General features: G+C 50.7%; 1 protein-coding gene across 4 annotated transcripts in view; it reads right to left on the reverse strand.

Moving 5' to 3' along the window:
- Positions 1-2,763: 2,763 nt before the first annotated feature.
- The window catches only part of TPM3 (tropomyosin 3), a 94,447-nt gene continuing 74,714 nt past the window's right edge, over positions 2,764-22,496 (reverse strand). For 2 of the 4 annotated variants that reach the window (XM_048510399.1, XM_048510412.1), the window contains 5 exons: positions 20,570-20,645; positions 11,246-11,308; positions 9,269-9,338; positions 5,090-5,168; positions 2,764-3,332 (listed from right to left, as the gene is read on the reverse strand). In XM_048510399.1, coding sequence (XP_048366356.1) covers positions 3,329-3,332; positions 5,090-5,168; positions 9,269-9,338; positions 11,246-11,308; positions 20,570-20,645 — 292 coding nt within the window. In that variant the 3' untranslated portion in view covers positions 2,764-3,328. Of the gene's footprint in view, positions 3,333-5,089; positions 5,169-9,268; positions 9,339-11,245; positions 11,309-14,818; positions 14,895-20,569; positions 20,646-22,496 lie in introns of all 4 variants that reach the window. The other 2 variants (XM_048510391.1, XM_048510406.1) reach the window with 1 other exon arrangement.

The following is a 22,496-nucleotide window of genomic DNA, read 5'->3' on the forward strand; positions in this document are numbered from 1 at the left end:
TGCTTACACAGGAATTGAAGGCAGTGGGCTCACCCCAGAAGCTTTGGGCCTTCAGAGGCACGCTTGCTGCAATTACAGAGAAGAAGAGGAGTTTGGATTTATAGCCCCCCTTTCTCTCTTGTAAGGAGACTCAAAAGAAGAAGAGTTTGGATTTATATCCTCCCTTTCTCTCCTGCAGGAGACTCAAAGGGGCTTACAATCTCCTTGCCCTTCCCCCCTCACAACAAACACCCTGTGAGGTAGGTGGGGCTGAGAGAGCTCCGAGAAGCTGTGACTAGCCCAAGGTCACCCAGCTGGCGTGTGTGGGAGTGCACAGGCTAATCTGAATTCCCCAGATAAGCCTCCACAGCTCAAGCGGCAGAGCTGGGAATCAAACCCGGTTCCTCCAGATTAGATACGCAAGCTCTTAACCTCCTACGCCAGTGCTGCTCCTTACAAGGGCTTACAATCTCCTTTCCCTTCCCCCCCAACAGCAGACCCCCTGTGAGGTGGGTGGAGCTGAGAGAGTGCACAAGCTAATCTGGTTCACCAGATAAACTTCCACAGCTCAAGTGGCAGAGCGGGGAATCAAACCCGGTTCTCCAGGTTAGCAGTGCATCTGCTCTTAACCACTACGCCACTGCTGTTTACTTGGCATGCAGAAGATGCCAGGTTGAATTCCTGAATCTTGGTTCAATTCCTGAACGCAAGAGAATCCGCTTGGCATGCAGAAGGTCTCAGGTTCCATTCCCGGCATCTCCAGTTAAACGAATTGAGTGGATGTGAAAGACATCAACCTCAGGCCCTGGAGAGCGGCTGCCAGTCTGAGTAGGCCACGCTGACCCTTATGGGCCAGTGGTCTGTTTCAGTATAAAGCAGCTTCCTGTGTTCAAACCGGAAAGAAGCATTAAAGTCTGCCGAAAGGAGGGACCACAGACAGTTCCACAGATGTGGAGGTGTGTGGCTGGCTATCAATGGGGATTGAAGCGTTGCCCCAGAGAGTGGATGTCCTGGACCCCAGCAGCTTAACGAGGAGCAGAAGTGGCGTAGTAGTTGAGAGCAGGTGCGCTCTAATCTGGAGAACTGGGTTTGATTCCCCTCCACCTGAGTGGCAGAGGCTTATCTGGGGAACCAGATGTGTTTCCGCACTCCCAGCACATGCCAGCTGGGTGTCCTTGGGCTAGTCACAGTTCTTCAGAGCTCTCTCACCCGCACCCACCTCACAGGGTGTTTGTTGTGAGGAGGGAAGGGAAAGGAGTCTCCTTACAGGAGAGAAAGGTGGGGAATAAATCCAAAATCATCATCGTCTTCTTCCATTCCTTTAACATGAGATGCATGACTATTCAGAAGCTTATAGGAAATTAAAAGGTCAGCTATTGGATAGAGAGTTCTCTACCCTAATCACCGCAGCCAAGAAAACGTGCTCCCTCCTGTATTATTCTCTCCCATTTGAACGGGGCCACTTGGCACACTACCTGTATTGCTTAATAAACCCTGCTCAAAGGAGAGCCATAATGCTCGCCAGGTTTAATGTTGTGCCTTCTGCCTTGTTACGTGGCAGATTTAATAAGCAAGAAAAGGCTAAAAGATTGTGCCCATGGAACGAAGGCTCAGTTGAATCTCTGGCCCACCAATTACTTCAGTGTCTCAGACCGGCGGAAATCGTAGATCCTCAAGTATGTGAATCTCACTCCTTTACATTTACCCGATCTCCCCGATTTAATTAGATTACACTACTTGTTGGACAACCCTGATCCTTCTCTCTGTATGATAGTGGCAGACTTTCTCCTGGAAATTACTAAATGCCAGTAGATTTCCTTCGTCCTAACATGTATATCCTGTATTGTATATGCTTTTAAATCTGTTTTTATTATTGTTGTACTGCTGTCTATGCCAATAAAGGCTTGCTAAAACAAAACAAAACAAAACTTGAGATGCTGGGAATCGAACCTGGCACCTTCTGCATGCCAAGCAGATGCTCTATGGCGAAGCCAAATCCCTTTAGTTGACTATCTCCCTCTGTCAGAACAAACTCTTGACTGGTGCCTGGGGCGAACATGCATCCTGTCTTGTGCTCAACCTGATTGATGTATCGGCTGATTGATAAGTAGAAGGGGGGGTGTCTGTTTTTTACTTTCTTCCGCTTCTCCTTTGATGTTGATGGCTTGATAACAAACGTAGATAACTAGGGGAGACCCTGAGAAACAGGGGCCCCTTCCGCACATGCAGAATAATGCACATCTAGTCCACTTTCACCATTTTTGAAAGTGGATTTTGCTATTCCGCCCAGTGAAATCCAGCTTCAAAGTGAATTGAAAGTGTGTTATTCTGCGTGTGCGGAACGGACCATAATACTTCCGTTGCATCACAGTGGGGAGGTTTAGCAGATGGCACTTATTTGCTGGGGAAACGGGAATGGGACTGAAGCAGGGATAAAACGGCCTAGGAAAGGCAGACGGCTGCCTTCAATAAACGCTACTGAGCAGCAAACATCCAGAGTCTGTTTATTGGCTTCAGGACTGAGACCTGACACCCTCCAGCCAAAACCGATCACGATGAAATGAGTGGGTTCATCCTTTTGCCTCCCCGCCCCCCCACTGGCAAATCCCCCATGGTCTGAATTTGGCACAGCACCTGTGCAGACAAGTCCCAAGTAGGATGTGTGTAGAATAACCCGCTGTCACATACATGTTTCATGATCCAGCAGCACCCAACCAAGCAGTGCAAACTGTAAGCCGGACACAAGGAACTCTGAGGGGGGGAAATAACAGCCAGGGCTGCAGCTTTAGTGCACAGAGTCTATATTACATTCCACCGACTGTTACAGACTGATCGGGAAAAGCGACACAGGGGCGAGAGCTTCAGACACACCCAATCCCGGCTGTGTGTCACGCAGAGCCACATCCTGCCTTGGGAAACGGCAGGCCACAGAGGTATCAAGGTCCTATCAGCTACGTGGACAGGAACCTGCAACCCCACCAGCCAGCAACCCCGTCCCCCCCGTCCCCACACACACAGCTGTATGGTTTGAGTGGCACTTCCACGCCCAGCAGACTCCGGCACGGCACGTTGGAAGTCACAAAGACTGCTTTGTTTCGGAGACAGCACAGCACGGGTGGGAAGGGGGGGGGGGAGAAGAGGACTCCGGCTATTGGTGAGATCACACGCAGCCCCCCCACCCCCAACACACACACGGAGGATGTTTGTTCCCAGCGCCGCTTGGAGAGAGGTGCGTGTGCAGCCGGGAAAGACAGGAACTTCGGCCAACAGGAAGGGAAGACAAAGTGAAACAAAGAAAGAGGAGGTGCAGAGGCCAAGTCACTAAAGTGGTGCTTTGGAATCACAAATCTTATCTGTAGAAAGAAAGGGGTGGGGGGTGGGGAGAAGATAGAAGATTTAAGGAAGCCCAGAAGGCTCACACACCGCAAGCCTCGGGGAAAGGCAAGCCGGGGAGTTGGGAAGAGGGGCATTCTCCAGTTAGAAGGTTAAAAGATCGCAATCCGCAAGTCAAACACAAGGCCGGGAGCAACTGGTTATATCAAGCCAAACGCTTCCAGGTCACACTCAAGCGGTTCTCTACCTAGCCCTCCGCCAAGACAGATGCTACAAACACGCGTTGTTTAGCACACAGCTCAAAACCTCAGTGTCAAACACCCCCCCCCCCCCAAGAAATCCCTGGAGGTCACCAAAAAAAAAACACAAGGCGGAAGGTGCCGCCGCTGAGCCAACCCCGGTTTGTTAGCCCAAAGTGGCCAGACCCTTCAAACCAAACCCAGGAGATTGCTCACAGGCACGCAGCAGTGGCAGTACCGTTCCGGAGAAAAGACGGTGGCAGGGAACTTCTCCCAACCCCAACACAAGAGGAAGACTGTCAGGTGTGCAGAGCGTTAAAAACACACGGTTATCGATGGCCCAGTGCATTTTGAAGTGGGCAGCCTCTCTCTAGGGTGTCAGGGTGACCTTATGCCAGATACACATTCTCAGACTAACGTCACTAACAGAAGCTGCCTTGAGTCTCCAATGGGGAGAAAGGCAAAGGTGACATCTCTCTGCAAGGATGACGTCACATCATGACGTTTACTAGGCAGACGGCGTCACTGTCGTTATTTATGGTTCTGACGGCATTCTGAATATCAGAAGCTGCCCTGAGCCCGCGAGGTGAAGGGAGGCATATAAATATAATAAAATAAATACAGAAATATGATAATGGGGTGGTTTGCCATAGCCTTCCCCAGCTATCTACACTTTACCCCCAGTAAGTTAAGTACTCAGTTTATTGACCTGGGAAGGATGGAAAGCCGAATCGACTTTGAGCCAGCTACCCGAAACCAACTTCCGTCAGGATCGAACTCAAGGTTGTGAATGGAGTTTTGGCCGCGGAGCTGCCGCTTACCCCTCTGAGCCACAGGGCTCCTTTGGGGAGAAAGGTGGGATAGAAAGGAAATAAATAATGGCTGTGTGACCACTGCCGTGTTTCCCTGAAAATAAGCCCTATCATGATTTTTTAGGATTTTGGGAGGAGGCTTAAAATATAAGCCCTACTCCAAAAATAAGCCCTACCGGTAGTTACAGATCAGGATGGTGTGATCCAGCAGGGTGCTCCCGGCCAATGGGGATGCAGCTTGCATCAGACGGGGAAGCAATGGGGCTGCCGAGAGCCCGCCTTAATGAATTGTGAAGGTACCGTATTTCCCCTAAAATAAACCCTACCCCAAAAATAAGCCCTAATGCACCTTTTGGTGCAAAAATTAATATAAGACCCTGTCTTATTTTCGGGGAAACACGGTACCAGGTGAAGGTGGAGCCTCACCTATCGGCAGGTGTGGGCTGTATGTATCAAAATGCACCAGGGCCTTCCTGAATGAAATTCACCTGCATACCACAAGTCTCCTTTTGTGTCAATCAGGAATGCTGGCCCAAGAGGCAGCAGGGAAAATTGAACCAGCAAGTCAGCAGTGTAGCCTTACCCCGGCCCCGCCCATTGCATAGCGCTCGCGTGGCCGCTCAAGACTCCCCCCCCGCCCCACGTACCCCCTTTTGCCACAGCACACAAAGACACGCGCAAGCGGAGAGCAACACACAAGCCCCCTGCCCAGGCACGGTTATTTACATGGACGTCATGTCATTGAGGGCGTGGTCCAACTCCTCGCTAATGGCTTTGTACTTCAGTTTCTGAGCATACAGCTCATCTAAAAAGAGGGAACGGAGAGGTTGCGCGGTCCACTTATCAGGCACAGAAGCGACAACGGATCGAGAGAGGGCGGTGCAGAGGGCGGTCCATTCGAAGTCGAGGGCCGGCCGCAACAGAACCACGACTCCCGCTCGCCAGCTCGTGGGCAGGCAGCCAGGGAAGTTCCAGCCGCAGAGGCCAAGTTGCTCCGAGTGGCATTCGCTGCGGCCTTTTTGGCAGGAGCGGGGAACGTCTCCCGCCACCGCTGGAAACTTTGTAGGAAGGAATAGATCTCTCTTTTTTTGTGCATGCGATCTGGCTTCTATGTCTGGGGAAATCTTGAACCAGATTCTGAGACAGAACAAATGCAAAGAGGCTTTTCCGAGTACTGTCGAAGGCTTTCACGACCGGACTCAACTGGTTGGCTTTCTGTGCTGTGTGGTCGTGGTCTGGCAGATCTTGTTCCGCATGTTTCACCTGCATCTGTGGCTGGCATCTTCAGAGGTGTATCGCAGAGAGAAGTCAACACACTGGACACAGTGTGTAACAGACATCCCCCTGTGAAACACCTCTGAAGATGCCAGCCACAGATGCAGGCGAAACGTACGGAACAAGATCTACCAGATCACGGCCATGCAGCTTGGAAAGCCCACAACGACGAGGCTTTTCTGAGTTTAAGTGAACAAGGAATCCTGGGTAGCAATGGGTTATCAGGAACCTCTCGTATTCTGAAAGAGCTTGAGGGCCTTTGTTAAGTGTCTGGGCACACATGGAAAGCGCGGGGTGTTTTACTTCCCTTGCAATTGTTTCACCGCACAGAATCCCTCGCAACTCTTCTGTGTTTTCCTGAATTTATGTGCCACTTTGAGCAGGTCTCTAGATCTATATGCTGCTGTTTCTTTTGCTCTTGTTTGCACCGCCTTGCTAAGTGCTTTAATTGGGGGAGGGGTGTGTGTGAGTGTCACAGACACCAAGGTTTTCTCTGCCCCCAAAATCGTATTCAGGCAAGAGCTTCTTGCTAGATCAAGCTGAGCTCCCTGTGAAAAAGTAGGTTGGCGGTGCTCAGGATGCCATTGGAGCCACAAAGAGATGTCTGTTGGTAGCTCCTTCTACCGGCTGCAGCTTGCCCTCCAGAGGAAGGATTTGGACATAGTAAAGCTTGCCCGCCGCGTGCAGGTTTATTACAACCTGCTGTATAGGGACATCCCTTCAACAACTCTGCGGTTGCTTTTTTTGTGCCGTCCCAAGGAGGGCAACCAACGTGGTAAAAGATCTAGAATCTATGAGGAGAGACTTAGGGAGCTGGGGATGTTTAGTTTGGTGAAGAGAAGGTTTAAAGGGTGACATGATAGCCATGTTTCGATATTTGAAGGGATGTCATGTTGGTGAGGGAGCAAGCTTGTTTTCTGCTGCTCCAAAGACCAGGACCAGGAGTAACGGGTTCAAGGTGCAGGAAAAGAGATTCCACCTAAACATCAGGAAGAACTTCCTGGCAGTCAGGGCTGTTCAACAGTGGAATGCACCACCTTGAAGCGTGGTGGAGTCTCCTTCTTTGGAGGTTTTTAAACAGAGTCTGGATGAACATATGTCGGGAGTGCTTTGATTGTGTGTTCCTGCATTGCAGGCGGTTGGACTTGATGGCCCTTGGGGTCTCTTCCAACTCTATGATTCTACCCACCCAGAAAAAATCCAGCCTAAACCCTTTCCCGTCTGCCTATCTATTTGGGATTTGGTGCCAAGCGAAGAGATTCCAGCTTCATCGGAGCATTTGATTTTCTCCAGCTGCCTGATTGCTGGGCTGTCCATATACGGCCTTTTATCATTTTGTTATGCCCTCCTCAGATGATAACTACTAATGGAATTTTTAAGCAATCTTTTCTTTTCTTTTTAACATTCTATATTTATCAAGTTACGTAATTTTATTGACATCCTTTTGGGAATCTTTGTACGACGTCGTTAAAAAATACCCAGCCTGTTATATAACTCTGTGGCATTCTGTTTCAGTTTTGATGCTTCCAGCTTGCCAAACTTTAAGTTCAGCTACACATATATTTGCAAATTATTAAAGGGGTTTTTTTTGGGGGGGGGGAGGAGGGGAGACCCTGGAAGGGGTAGAGAATATTCCAGGAGCCACTGAATTTAAAGCAGCAGAAATACCCAGTGGGAGGAGTTTAATTTCAAGGCTTCGAATTTGCCTGCCCAATCAGAATCCGGTCCTTTAGCTACTGTCTGAAAAAAAGATCCTGCTGAAATGCCAAGAGGAACTCTTGTCAGGGAAGCAAAATAAATATGGTGTGCATCTTGTGCGCAGATCATGGTGATCTGAATGACAGCACCTGTCATCCAGGGTCGGTTGGCACAGCCTGATGCAACTGAACCAAACCAGTCTGTTTCAGTACAGTGACCTTCACAGTGATTGGTCAGTGATTGTATATAATCAGAGCACTATCAGTGCACAGTGTCCGTTAGGGTTTCTTGTTTACTGCGAGGCATGCTGCCGGTTTGTTCCTTGATTTTCATTGTATATAGCTTGCACCTGAAAGTAAAATTCCTTCTTTGAAGTGAAGCTACTGTGTGGTGTGGAGTTATTCTTCTGCTGTGCCTAGCCGTCTGCAACTGCACTTATCTTACTCTGGTAATGCACCTTTCCGCTGATAAACCGCCTACTCTATCAACTCTCCCCCAACACAACGGGTTTCTTGGATCAAGAAGGAAGTGAGGAGAAGTTTAGCGAGCTGGGGATGTTCAGTTTGGTGAAGAGAAGGTTATGAGGTGACATGATAGCCCTGTTTAGATATCTGAAGGGATGTCATGTTGGTGAGGGAGCAAGCTCGTTTTCTGCTGCTCTAGAACCTGGGACACAGAGTCACGGGTTCAAGGTGAAGGAAAAGAGATTCCACCTAAACATCAGGAAAAACTTCCTGACGGTCAGGGCTGTTCGACAGTGGGATTCGCTGCCTCGGAGTGTGGTGTAGTCTCCTTCTGTCAAGGTTTTTCAACAGAGGCTGGATGGCCATCTGTCACTGCAGGGGGTTGGACTTGATGGCCCTTGGGGTCTCTCCCAACTCTATGATCCTATGACGTTTTTTCGTGGAACGGATCCACGGGATCCAGCCCAAAGTTCTTGCAAAACAGAAGACGCCCCTTCAGCAGGTAACATCGCTCAAAAACATGGCCGCACTTATCGAAACCATTGGGAGTTGAGAACACATGTGTGGGCAGACTGATCCCTCCCACCCTGGAGCAGAAGGCACGGGAATCAAGAGTGCCTCTGCCAGGTTCTTAGGCAGGATTGAGCCTGTTACAAGCGAAGGTACACTCAGCAGCCCACAGTAGACCAGGGAGACTTTGTCCCCTTTGGTCTAGTTTTATAGAGCAGTCATTCCATTTCCAATTCAGCTGCTCTTCATGGAAGGTACGGTTCACACAGGGCCCTGGTAAACAGCAACCGGTTCCAAGGGCCTACGAAGGACTAGCGCTATGCAGGGAGCCGCCCGGTAGTCCTATGCCCCAGCCAGTTAGTCCCTCCACTCACACCTCCGAGCTAGAGATTTAATAGCCAAATGACGCCTTTCAGGAGCCAGACGTGGCCGAGGGCCTGCAGCTGCTGATTCCTACGAAGGAGCTCTCTAAATAGAGCCTTCTACACTCGGACAGAGCGCAGTGCGGCTGTAATGGATAATTTAATGGATTTTGAAAAAAACACTGGGGGAGGAAGGGTGAAGGTGGAGCAGATGGGGTGGAGACACCCCTGGCTGGGAAGCAGACTTATCTGATGTACAGACAGCATGAATTGCTCTATTTTGGGTTTTTTTGTGAATTGTTTTTTGTGAATTCTACAGGTCAGGGTACACCGAGGTGCACAGCTTTTTCATTTTTTTTCTCATTTCCACATGTTTTTCAGATCCGTAGGGCAATGTGGATATAGAACGGTCCCTTTCTGGGGCGAAATCAGGTCTCTCAAGAGGGATCGGGAGGAATGTGTGTAGCCGCTTCTCGTCGCAGGGCACGGAAATGCCCAGTCAGTTCCTCCGTTCTACCCCCAACAGCTTGTTCGGGAAAACCCGCGTCACCCTGAGCACGGTTCCGCACGAGAGCGGCTTCTCCGTGTGAACTCACCTTCCAAGTCATCAATGGTCTTCTCCAGCTTGGCTACCGATCTCTCTGCAAACTCGGCCCGAGTCTCAGCCTGCGAGAAGGAGGAGAACCAGTCAGGAAACGGACCGGGCCCGCCATGAACGACGGGGAAAAACACAGCCGATGGCGGAGCAGGACCCGGAGCCTTTGAACCAGAGGTGGGATCCAGCAGGTTCTCACAGGTTCCCAAGAGTAGGTTAAGGCCCTTTACGGCCTGGGGCCCTCATACCTGCGGGACCGCCTTACCCCATATGTCCTGAGTTGACCTCTCCGTTCGGCAGAGGCGAATTTACTGGTGGTCCCTGGTCCCTCCATGATGCGGCTGGCCTCTACCCGGGCCAGGGCTTTTACGGCCCTGGCCCCTGCCTGGGAATAAGGGTCACTCTTCCTCCTCCATCTGTGGCCCAAGGGCCCTGCGGGACCTTGGGGAGTTCCGCAGGGCCTGTAAAACCGAGCTGTTCCACCGGGCCTTTGGTGAGGCTGGCCACTGAGTCCGCCCTTCTTTGTTGCTCCTGACAGCTTTGTCATCTGCTGATTGAATATCAGCCTGTCCCCTCCCGGGAGGTTAATGCCGGACAACATCTACTTATTTTAATTGTGGAAGATCACTGCTGCTAGTGTTTTAAAGTTTAATTTATTTATTGTTTTAATTGAAACTATTTGTTGTACTCAAATGTTGATTGTTTTGTAAACCGCCCTGAGCCCTTCGGGGGTAGGGCGGTCTATTAAATGTAATAAATAGTAATAATAATAATTATTATTATTTGTGTGTGCCGAGAGGGGGTTACTAACTGGTGATGTTGCCACGTGATTTTTGCCTTAGTTACGCCCCTCCTCTCAGCAGTAGCGCGCAGAACTTGAAGCAGTCTAGCAGGAGGTGCACCGGCGTGCGTGGCAGCCTGCGCCTGCGTGCATTCGTTTCCCGCCCAAGGACCGGCGCAGCGGCTGCGTCCTTGCCACAGCCCCGCCCAGGAATGCCCCGCCCCCGTCATGCCCCACCCAACCCCATTGGTGCTTCACCACAGTTTGAATCCCACCACCATGGGAACCTGTTACTAAAACTTTTGGATCCCACCACTGCTTTGAACACTGGCGCCCCTTTGCCCAGCACATGTGCTCCTGTCGGGATGAAGGCTGGCATCGATGAATGGGGCTAGGCGCAAGGCCTCACACCTGACTGGGGGAGAGGGCAGACGGCATTTACTTCTGATATGTTAATGGATATTCTGTTGTTTTGTTTCTCTTTGATGCTTGCGACTGTAGTCAAAGTAGATGCAACTCTGGCGCCTTCCCTGCGGGAGGGGAAAGGCGGCAAGTGGCCAGACTATCACTGCGCTGTGCTTGAGAGGTTCGACTCCCAAACATTTTTCTTTCTCATGTTCCACGGGAACCAGGGCGGGGGATTTACGGTGGGAAATCTCCCGGGATAAATGTAACCGACTTCCAATAGCCCAGCAGAACTGGTTTTGCACAAGCCAGGTGCCAGCTGCTTTCAATAAAGGCTTCTGATCATGAAGAAGAAGAAGAAGAAGAAGAAGAAGAAGAGTTTGGATTTATATCCCCCCTTTCTCTCCTGCAGGAGACTCAAAGGGGCTGACAATCTTCTTGCCCTTCCCCCCTCACAACAAACACCCTGTGAGGTAGGTGGGGCTGAGAGAGCTCCAAGAAGCTGTGACTAGCCCAAGGTCACCCAGCTGGCGTGTGTGGGAGTGTACAGGCTAATCGGAATTCCCCAGATAAGCCTCCACAGCTCAGGCGACAGAGCTGGGAATCAAACCCGGTTCCTCCAGATTAGATACATGAGCTCTTAACCTCCTACGCCACTGCTGCTCCTTTTATTGACTGCAGACCCAGACCTTTATTGAGTCCCTTTATTGACTACAGACCCAGACCTGACAGCACCCGGCAACCACCACAGATGGCCCACAAGCCTCTGCCCTTCTCCCCCACATCTCTTACCTCCTTGAGCTTGTCAGTCAAGATCTTGATCTCCTCTTCATACTTGTCCTCCTTCTGAGAGTACTGCAGACGAAGAGAAGGGAGAGACACAGTTCTTGAGGCCCGAGCATAGCAGCCCTTTCACCCACAAGCCCTGGGGCAGAACTACTTTTGGAAAAGAGGCTCATATCCTAACAGTCTCTCGGGAATTGCCCAGACCAGTGGTGGCGAACCTTTGGCACTCCAGATGTTATGGACTACAATTCCCATCAACCATGCTGGCAGGGGGGCTGATTGGAAGTCCAACATCTGGAAGTCTCAAAACCGCCCTACTAAGACGGATTTGTCTGCTATGACTGTCAGATGCCCTCCAGGGTCTCCGACGAAGGTCTTTCACATCACCTACTGCTTGGTCCTCTAACTGAGGATGGCGGGGATTGAACCTGAGACCTTCTGCAGGCAAAGCAGATGTACCACCACCGAGCCACAGCCCCATTTCTTATTCACTCATATTGTATTTCAAGCACCTTGTGTTGCAGATTAGCCCACTGGCCTGCCAGTGAATTTCTAAAGGAAGAAGATGATGGTGATGATTTTGGATTTATACCCTAACATTCTCTCCTGTAAGGAGACTCAAGGTGGCTGACAAGCTCCTTTCCCTTCCTCTCCCCACAACAGACACCTTGTAAGGCGGAAGATTGGGGCTGAGAGTCTGGGGAACTGGGACAACCTAAGGCCCTCGGCAGGAATGCAGGGGAGTCGCGAGCATCTGGTTCACCAGATAAGCTACTCGCCACTCCAGGTGGAGAGTCTGGAATCAAGCCTTCCCAGTTCTCCAAGATTAGAATCCACCTGCTCTTAACCACTACACCACGCTGGCTCTCTACACCATGTTGACAATTTGAGTTTAAGATACCTCCAGTTAAAGTTGCAGCCATTGGGGGAAGCAAACGGAAAAAATGGGTGGGGTACATAAGAACTAGCCTGTGGATCAGACCAGAGTCCATCTAGTCCAGCACTCTGCTACTCGCAGTGGCCCACCAGGTGCCTTTGGGAGCTCACCTGCAGGATGTGAAAGCAATGGCCTTCTGCTGCTCGAGCACCCTGGTCTGCTAAAGAGCATTGCAATCTGAGATCAAGGGGGATCAAGATTGGTAGCCATAGATCAACTTCTCCTCCATAAACTTAATCTGTGGTATTCCGATGAAAGACTGGGAAATTTATGGGAAGACTCTTGTGAAATATTTCTTCACTGAATGAGCCCGGTACTTTCCACCACAAGGTTTTAGGCACTCATCATACAGCATGGAAAGTTTCAGGCAAAAGTCTGCAGCATCAATAATGGATAAACCTGATATATGTAAATAAATATATAGTGTATTTCAGATTAAGTCTGTTTAAATGTGAGTAACTCTGGCAACTTCCCCTGAGGCTTCAAAATTTCTACAGATTTTACCCCTCCACTCCCAGACCTAACCTGACACTCGAACCACGAAACTTTCTTAAGGAAGGTGAAGCCAAGAATCGGGTTTTTCCTCCCCCTGGTCTTACACGGCCAGCTTTCTCCTACATCTTGGAGACAACGCCAGTGTTAACTCTCCCACAAACATTTGTGCTGATGGACTCAGCAGTAAAAATGGTTGGCCCCCTCTCCATTTGTAAGGGATATGAATGCACAGCAGAAATGATACACAGTCCTCTAGCGGCGCCTGCAGGGACCGTGTCACCTGACATCGCTTTTATCTTGCGCCACCAACTGTTTTTAGTAAATGTGTGGTACCAGGTAGCGCTTTTGCCCAGCAAGGCTTCTGACTCACTATTGGAGATGCAGTTAGAAGTACAGATTTGTTTTAAATGTCGCGGCACGGCGGCAGCTGCCTGGCACCAAGCAGAAGGTCTACACTAGAAGTTAAGCTGTGGCGATAAAGTCATTATTGGCTGGCGGCAGCTGCTGTAAGCGCGGAAGGATCTACACCTGGATTAAGCTGTGGCAATCGTGTATGGCTGGCAGCAGCTACTTTAAGCGCCAAGGGTCTACACTACAGTTAAGCTGTGGCAATCGTCGTGCGGCTGGTTCTGCCTCCTGCAGCACCCACTCTGTTGCTGTGCCCACCGTGCCGTGGCAGAATTCCAAAAGCGCCCACAGGCTCCTAAAGGGTTGAGACCAATACTCAAAAAAGAAGAGTATTTGAAGAAGAAGAGTTTGGATTTATACCCCGCCTTTCTCTCCTGCAAGGAGACTTAAGGCAGTTTACAAACTCCTTTCCCTTCCTCACTCTACAACAGACACCCTGCGAGGTTGGTGGGGCCATGAGAGTTCAGAGAGAACTGGGACTGGGCAAAGGTCACCCAGCAGGAATGTAAGGAGTGCGGAAATGAATCTGATTCGCCAGTTAAGGGGAATCAAACCCACATCTCCAGAGTCTGCCTGCTCTTAACCACCACACCACGCTTATCTCTCCATTTGCTCCATCCATCTGGCACCTTTTACTACCTCTGCAATCTCTACTCTCCACAGTGGGGAGACCAGGAAGTCCGAGATCATTTGAACAGTTCATTATTTACTTTATGCCTTGCCTTCCTCCCCAACGGGGACCCCAAAGCAGCTGACGACATGTTATCCTCACAACAATCCTGCAAGGTAGGTTAGGCTGAGAGGTCGTCTGCCAGGAGTGCTTTGATTATGTATTTCTGCATGGCAGGGGGTTGGACTTGATGGCCCTCGGGGGTCCCTTCCAACTCCATGATTCTAGTAAATTAGTTAGTACTATAGAAGTTGGTGTGTGTCTGTTCTTAAGCAGCAGGACTGGCTAGACCAGTGTTTCCCAACCTTTTCGACATCATTAGTACCCAACAGCCTCGCTCTTCCTTATCTCAGGAGGTACCCTGAGGTTCATTTGATTTTTTTTTTTTGCATTTTTTAGGTTTTCCCCGTTTTTGGCCTGTACTTGGGTGGGGAGTGGCTTAAGCAGGGGAGGGAGGAAAGCTTAGCATTGACAGCTGCGTTGCTTGTTTGCCTAAATTCGACATGGATTAGAGGATTTAAAAGGAGAGCTCCTGAAAATCTACACCTATCCACACGAATTTAAACAAATAAAATAATGCTGTTTTTTCAGTGTTGTTTAAAGGGCCCATGAAACTTCCAACCTTCAAAATCCATTTGATTCCAGTTGGAAATTGCTGTGTCATGGTTCCCTTGGGACGTGATCATGGTACCCCAGGGTACCCACGGAACCCTGGTTGAGAATCACTGGGCTAGACAGAGTCCTATTTATAGCTTGACCTTGGGCCAATCACAGTTCTCTCGGAACTCTCTCAGCCCCACCTGCCTCACAAAGGTGTCTGTTGTGGGGAAGGGCACCTGTAAGCTGCGTTGAGACTCTGTTAAAAAAAAAAAACAGGGCATAAAAGTCAGCTCCCCTCAGCTAACTTCTACATAGAAGGCAGGCTCTCTTGAATTTAGGGCCACTGGCTACCCCATTGCGAGGTGGCCCTGCAGCTTATAGGCCATGCAGGCGGTATTCAAGGAAGAGTCTCCAGAGCGATTCCCAGGCCAAAAATGGCCATCCGGCAGCCGTGGGGAAAACACCCTACCTTCTCAGCTTGAGCCTCAAGCGACTTGAGGTTGTTGGTGACATTCTTCAACTCTTCTTCCAGTTCTGAGCACTTACTGCAAAACGTTTGCAAGGGAGGGAGGGGGCAAAAAAAGAAGTGGGGGAGAAAGGGAGGGGGTGGGAATTGAAGAGGACAGGAGAGAAAAGAGAAGAAAGTGAATGTATGGAATGGAGAGGCTGCGGTGAACGTCAGGTGACGGGGCCCGCGGAGGCCGGCAACGGTTTCCAAGTCACGGCGGAGGGACCGCCTCTTCAGGACCAAGGGCAGCAGGCACCCGCCCGACCCCCTGCCCTGCTGAACCGTGTAGTCATGTGATTGAGGCTTCATCGCAGTAGCGAGTGCAAGGACGGGTGCTTTTTGGAGAGCAGGTTTCCGGCCAGGGGCGTACCGCCCACCGGGACATGTGGTGCCACATGTCCCTGGCCAATCCCCTTCACGCCTGTCCTGTGAGTGCGGTGTAGAGCTCCCTCCGTAATATGCCCAGGCCGAGGCTTACCAACCTGGTATTATTCTTCGTGAGATGGCGGCAGATGGCTTCGACCCCACCACTATATCTAGGGAAAATTTTGGCCTTTTGGCCTTTAGATCGAAGCGCCTGTTTTTTAACAACTTCGGTCATTTTAATTGGTATTTATTCCTAGTAATTGCTGCTTAAGTTTTAATGGGTTTAAGCTATATTTTTGTATTGATTTGCTGTCTGGAGAACAGCTACATTGCGAGCCGCCTCGAGCCCTTCGGGGGTGAGGTGGCCTATAAATCTAACAAATAAATAAATAATTTTTTTAAATGGAGCAGGAGGGAAGGAAGAAAACTCAGGTTGTGCCCCGGGCTCCATTTCCCCTAGATACGCCTCTGTTTCTGGCTCTCCTGGCTGCTCAGAGGACCAGACCGACACGGCAGGGCCTTGCAAAGGCTCCGATAAGCAGCGGTAAGGGAGAGACCACCTGGACGTGAGCCGAGTGCTCCACTTTCTGCCACAGGGGTCCACCCTTGCCCACCGGCTGCTCTCCCTTCCTTTCCCTGCTGTGCACACTGCCTCAGACGAAGATGTTAGTACAGTCAGTTGAGGTGCAGTAGTGAGACAACTGTATGCCTCCGCATCAGAATATAGTCCTGAATTACTATGAAAACTATCATTCATTTTTACATGCCGCCTTTCTCAAAACCATTATTTTGTGCATGACTGAACGTGGTACTTCGATCAAAGAGCATTTATAGTTCGTTGAACTATCATCAAACTTTCAAATGAACGGGGGAGCAGGGCTAGGACCCAGCCGGAGCATTCTGCAACGAAGGAGGTCCGACATGTTGAGTTCTGCAGCGGAGGAATCTGCAATTCACTAACATCTTTTTGTGAGGCAGCAGAGTAACCCAAACTCTGCAGGTGCAACTGGTTGTCAGAGGGTTTCCAGCTGTGTAATTAAAGTGGTCTGAAGTGGATCTTGTTCCTAACGTTTCGCCTGCATCTGGCTGGCATCTTCAGAGGTGTATCGCATGAGAGGAAGTCTATGGTACACTGTGTCCAGTGAAGGGGAATGTTACAGATGCAGAAGCGGCGGTTAGGAAGCAAAATCCTGAACCAGACATTCCCCAGCGAGAAAAACTCCTCAACCAGTCCCTCGACATATTAATATGACAACAATACATCTGCAGATACAGTCCATTCTTATCTCTCACAAAGGAGGCGGAAATTACTCTGATGCTTTCAGATGGGGAAGAGAACTGCTCAGCTAATAAATTCTCTGGAAATAATAAAGGCAGCATCAAGTTTGACAAAAAAGCTGACGAAGCGGTTAAAGACCCCACAAAACGAGACTTCGTGGAGTTCTGCAGGGCCTGCAAGACGCAGCTGTTCCGCCAGGTATTTCGTTGAGGCTGATCTTTGACCACCAGTCTCCCCTAGGGCTATATGACATCTTAGTCCACAGGTGTCAAATCTGCGGCCCTCCAGATGTTATGGACTACAGTTCCCATCATCCCCCGCCAGCATGATGCTGGCAGGGGATGATGGGAACTGTAGTCCATAACATCTGGAGGGGCGCGAATTTGACACCTATGTCTTAGTCCATAGATGGGTCTTATTTCTTCCACTTGGTTTTTGTAGATTCTAGCGTAGTTGGTTTCATCAAATAATGTTTTATGGATTAGGTGGCTTTCTCTTACTATTTTTGGGTACTGTGTTCGTCTTTTGAATTACAGGTCTTATATATTGAAGCAGTTTTTTATGTAACACAATTCTGTTTGTACGTCGCCCCAAGCCAGACACGGGAGGGGCAATGAACAAATCCAATAAATAAGTAAATAATTAGTGAGTGACCGGCAAGCTTATTCTCCAGTAATTCAAACTGGGTGCTATATTTTATGAAGCGTGATAATATTTGACACAGGCGGACTCAGACCTTGCGTGCCGGGTCAATTTGTTATTTCATGTCTCTAGCCGTAGTGCAAGGATATTTGTTTGTGGCTGCCCACGAGACTGGTTTGTTTGTTTTTTGCAACACCTAAAGTGTGAGGATATGTAACTGGTGTTCTAAAAGTGGCAAGTCTTTATTCCCTGTCGTGGGTTTGGGCACCTTAGGTCATGTTTAACTGGACACTGCGTAGCATACGCCTGTCAGGACATGTGTAAATGTTTAAATGAGCAAAATCGAAATGACAGCTGGACCCTCCTCCTAACAGGGGCTGTGTGCAGATTAGTACCGAGTGCACAGCATGTACCGTGTGCAAACCTGATAAGGTGAGGGCACCTGATTGGTACCATTACTGTATATAGTTAGCACAGACAGCAGAGTGACGTGTGCCTGAAAACACCTGTAGTCTGCCGAAGCACTTTGTTCGTAGATAGCAATAAAATAGAACTGCACTGGTGACTGTGTGTCTATCAGTTCTTGTCTACGTTGCGTCCTACAAGGTGGTCTACTCCGAGTAACTCCGCTGCTTCAACAACGCCCTCCAGTAAACTAGACCAGTGATGGCGAACCTATGGCATGGGTGCCAGAGGTGGCACTCAGAGCCCTCTCTGTGGGCACGTGCAAACAGAGTACCCCCTCCTCCTGGGCCGCTGGGCTCGATTATTAGCATTAAACCTAAGACCTAGTTTTGGAGAAGTAGTGTAGGTAACCCTGTTAAGGGCTGTTAAACTAAAGCACAATCCTTTACCTGGGAGTAAGCTCGGTTGCTGGCAACGGGGCTCGATTCTGAGTAAACCCTCCTAGGGTCGTGATTCACCCGTTGGAAGAGTTGCACGTTTGCTTCAAAGCAAAGCCATCGACGACCACTAAGCTTACTCCTGAGTAACGCACGCCTCGGAGCCAACCGTTTTTTCTAAACTAAAACCTCAATATTCAGGTTAAATTACCAGGTTGGCACTTTGCGATAAATAAGCGGGTTTGGGGTTGCAATTTGGGCACTCGGTCTTGAAAACGTTTGCCTTCGCTGAACTAGACCAACTGTCATTATGAAAGCAACTTACGCAAAACCTATCAAGGTGCCGTGTTAGGCCAAGGGCCCGGCACTGGGGATCTAGAAGAGTTTGGATTTATATCCCTCCTTTCTCTCCTGTAAAGTGACTCAAGGTGGCTGACAAGCTCCTTTCCCTTCCTCTCCCCACAACAGACACCTTGTGAGGCAGGTGGAGCTGAGAGAGATCGGAGAGAACCATGAGGTCATCCAGCAGGAATGTAGAAGTGCTGAAAGAAGAAGAAGAGTTTGGATTTATATCCCCCCCCCTTTCTCTCCTGTAGGAGACTCAAAGGGGCTTACAATCTCCTTATCCTTCCCCCCTCACAACAAACACCCTGGGAGATGGGTGGGGCTGAGAGAGCTCCGAGAAGCTCTGACTAGCCCAAGGTCACCCAGCTAGCGTGTGTGGGAGTGTACAGGCTAATCTGAATTCCCCAAACAAGCCTCCACAGCTCAAGTGGTAGAGCAGGGGAATCAAACCCGGTTCCACATCTGGTTCACCTGATAAGCCTCTGCCACTCAGGTACAGGAGTGGGGATCAAACCCGGTTCTCCAGATTAGAATCCACCTGCTCTAAACCACTACACCACGTGGATGCATGCACAGCCGATGCTTTAACACAGAGCCACTGTCCCTGCCCCCCATGAAGCTACCTTATCATGATGAATCAGAGCATCGGGTCATCAAGGTCAATGCTGTCTGCTCAGACAGGCAGTGGCTTTCTGGGGTCTCATGCACAGGCCCTTGGCGTCAACTCCTGCTTGATCTTTACTGAATGGGAGATGGTGGGAGCTGAACCCGAAACTCTGCAGGTGACAAGCAGGTGCTCTGCATTCAGCCACAGTTCCCTCCCCTGACGGGCTACAGAGGCCAGGGCAGGGTGGGTCAGCATGGTGTAGTGCCGTGGAGGCGAACCTATGGCACTCCAGATGTTCATGGACTAAAATTCCCATCATCCCCTGCCATCATCGCCAGTTGGCCATGCTGGAAGGGGCTAATGGGAATTGTAGTCCATGAACATCTGGAGTGCCATAGGTTCGCCACCACTGGTGTAGTGGTTAAGAGCGGCGGAGTTTAATCTGGGGGACCGGGTTTGATTCCCCACTCCTCCACCTGAGTGGCAGAGGCTGATCTGTGTGTTTCCGCACTCCTACATTCCTGCTAGGTGACCTTTGGACTAGTCCCAATTCTCTCAGGACTCTCTCAGCCCCACCTGCCTCTACTTGATTAATCCTTACAGGAGAGAAAGGTGGGGTATGAATCCAAAACTCTTCTTTCTCTGCTTTCCCATGCAGCCAAGGTGAACTAGTCAGTGGTGGGATCCAAAAATTTTAGTAACAGGTTCCCATGGGGGTGGGATTCAAACTGTGGCGTAGCACCAATGGGGCTGGCCGGGGCACGACGCGGGTGTGGCCGGGCATTCCGGGGGTGGGGCATTCCTGGGCAGGGCTGTGGCAAGGACGCAGCCGCTGCGCCAGTCCTTGGGCGGGAAACGAATGCACGCAGGCGCAGGCTGCCACACACACCGGTGCACCTCCTGCTAGACTGCTTCAAGTTCTGCGCGCTACTGCTGAGAGGAGGGCGTAACTAAGGCCAAAATCACGTGGCAAAATCACCCATTAATAACCCCCTCTCGGCACACACAAATAATTAGTCACCTACTCTCGGGAACCTGTGAGAACCTGCTGGATCCCACCTCTGGAACTAGTCAGAGGGGCTTGGGCAACCACACTGCCGCTTCGTGCACGTGAAGCCCCAGACGCACGACTCCACGCTTCCGATGCTGTCTTTTGTGTAGCCCAGGGAAGAGCGCTGTGGCACAGGCAAGGCCGCAAAAGGTCTTCCCTCTCTCCCGTGCGCCGTCCTCTCGATCACAGTGTGGCACATAAAGGGCCGCAGGGGAGCAAAGGCACCAGCGCAACGTTGCGAACAGCACAAGACTACACGGTCCGCAAGCTGCAGAAAGGGGGCGGGAGCGCGCAAAGCTGCCTGCGGCGGTGGATCCAGCCTCCGACGGAAACCGTTGCCGCCTCGCGGCCCCTTTCGGAAGATGCCGGTCGGGCCGAGGAGCAGCCCTGACGCCGGACGCCTGTTTGACGGGAAGTAAAAAAACGGACCGAGTCAGTGAGAGGAGAGGAGAGCAAGCGGAGCGGAGCAGAGCATTCAGAGAAGCAGGAAAGGAAAGGGGGGCAGCGGGAGGCGTTAGGGGGGGAAGGGGAGATAAACAGGTTAGGGAGCTCGGGACTCGAGGAGGGGAAGGATTAGTACCTTTTCTTCGGCCTGAGACAGGAACTTCAAGTTTTGGTCCATCAACCGGATCTGCTCCTCCACCTCTCGGGCATGACTGTTATGGAGGACCGCAGCGACAGGGGACAGGTAAGGGCGCGGCGGTCAAAAGGAGTGCAACAAAAAACACAGAGCGAAGCCATCAAAATGACAGAGGGGAAGGGGGGGAAAGAAAAAACAAAGTCTATCATAACATGCATGCTGGGGGGGGGGAGGCGGGGGCGGTGCTTGCGACGGAGGAGGGGGGAGCAGGGACATGCCGCAGGCCGCATGGGAAGGAGCGGATCATGCAAAGGTCCAGAAACGCAGAAGCAATGGGAGCGTGTGTGACGGGCCCCACATACCCCTCTGATAGGAGTTGCTCACCAAGGAGCAGATGGTTTTTGATATGGACGTTAAGGAGAACATAAGAACATAAGAACAAGCCAGCTGGATCAGACCAGAGTCCATCTAGTCCAGCTCTCTGCTACTCGCAGTGGCCCACCAGGTGCCTTTGGGAGCTCACGTGCAGGATGTGAAAGCAATGGCCTTCTGTGGCTGTTGCTCCCGAGTACCTGGATCAAGATTGGTAGCCATAGATCGACTTCTCCTCCATCAATCTGTCCACGCCCCTTTTAAAGCTATCCAGGTTAGTGGCCATCACCACCTCCTGTGGCAGCATATTCCAAACACCAATCACACGTTGCGTGAAGGAGACAGAAAGAAGAGAGCTGGAAGGGGCCTACGGGGTCATCTAGTCCAACCCCCTGCGCAACACAGGGAATTCACAACTAGTTCCCCCCGCTCCATGCCCCCAGGAAAGCAAAAAATGTCCAGGGTAATCTGTCCAGGAGGAAAATTCCTTCTGGACCCCCAAGTGGCGATAGTACCCTGGGGCTGTAAGGAAGTGCCGTGAAGGCTGAGCAGCGGCCCATCCCTTCCCGCCTTCCCTTTCACGATCTGCCTTCTGCAGATTCAACGTGGCCGACCCGTGGCCAGCTAGCCTCTGCTTAAAACCTGCCGCAGCAGGGAGAGCCCGTTCCACCGAGTAACTGCTCGAACTGTCGGGAAGTTCTTTCCAACATTTAGCTGAAAGCTGTTCTTGATTTATTTTCAACCTATCCGTTTCGGTTCGACCTTCCTGGGGCAACAGAGAACGACTCTGCGCCATGACAGCCCTTCAAATTCTGGAACGAGGCTAGCCTGTCGCCTCTCAGTCTTCTCCTCCCCGGGCTAAGCGTGCCAAGCTCCGTCAACTGTTCTGCAGAGAGAGACTCAAATGCAGAAGAAGAAGAGTTGGATTTATATCCCCCCATTCTCTCCTGTAAGGAGACTCCAAGAGGCTTACAATCTCCTTCCCCCTCCCCCTCCATAACAAACACCCTGTGAGGTGGGTGGGGCTGAGAGAGCTCCGAAGAACTGTGACTAGCCCAAGGTCCCCCAGCTGGCGTTTGTTGGGAGTGCACAAGCTAATCTGGTTCACCAGATAAACCTCCACAGCTCAAGTGGCAGAGCAGGGGAGTCAAACCCGGTTCTCCAGATCAGAGTGCACCTGATCTTAACCGCTATATCACGCTGGCTCCTGGTGACCATTGAGGCGACAAAACAGCTCTCCCCTCTCTTGCCCCAGATGCCCCCAGGAGTCCTCAATAGCAGAACAGGGTGCACAATACAAAGCAGAGATCCTCTGCTCCTCCCCTTAAAGAAGTGATTCCCAAAGTGGGTGCCCCCACCCCCTGGTAGGCGCCGCAGCGATCCAGGGGGGCGGTGATGGCCACAGGTAGAAACCTTAATACATATATCTTTCTGTTTAATTGCTATTAAAATTTTAAAAAATTAATTTCCAGCTAAGTAATATTTTTTCTGGAAAGGGGGCGGTAGGCCAAATAAGTTTGGGAACCACTGCATTAAAGCAAGCTCAAATGGCTAG

This window comes from Sphaerodactylus townsendi, linkage group LG01 (assembly GCF_021028975.2).
Source record: "Sphaerodactylus townsendi isolate TG3544 linkage group LG01, MPM_Stown_v2.3, whole genome shotgun sequence".
Lineage (NCBI taxonomy): Eukaryota > Metazoa > Chordata > Lepidosauria > Squamata > Sphaerodactylidae > Sphaerodactylus > Sphaerodactylus townsendi.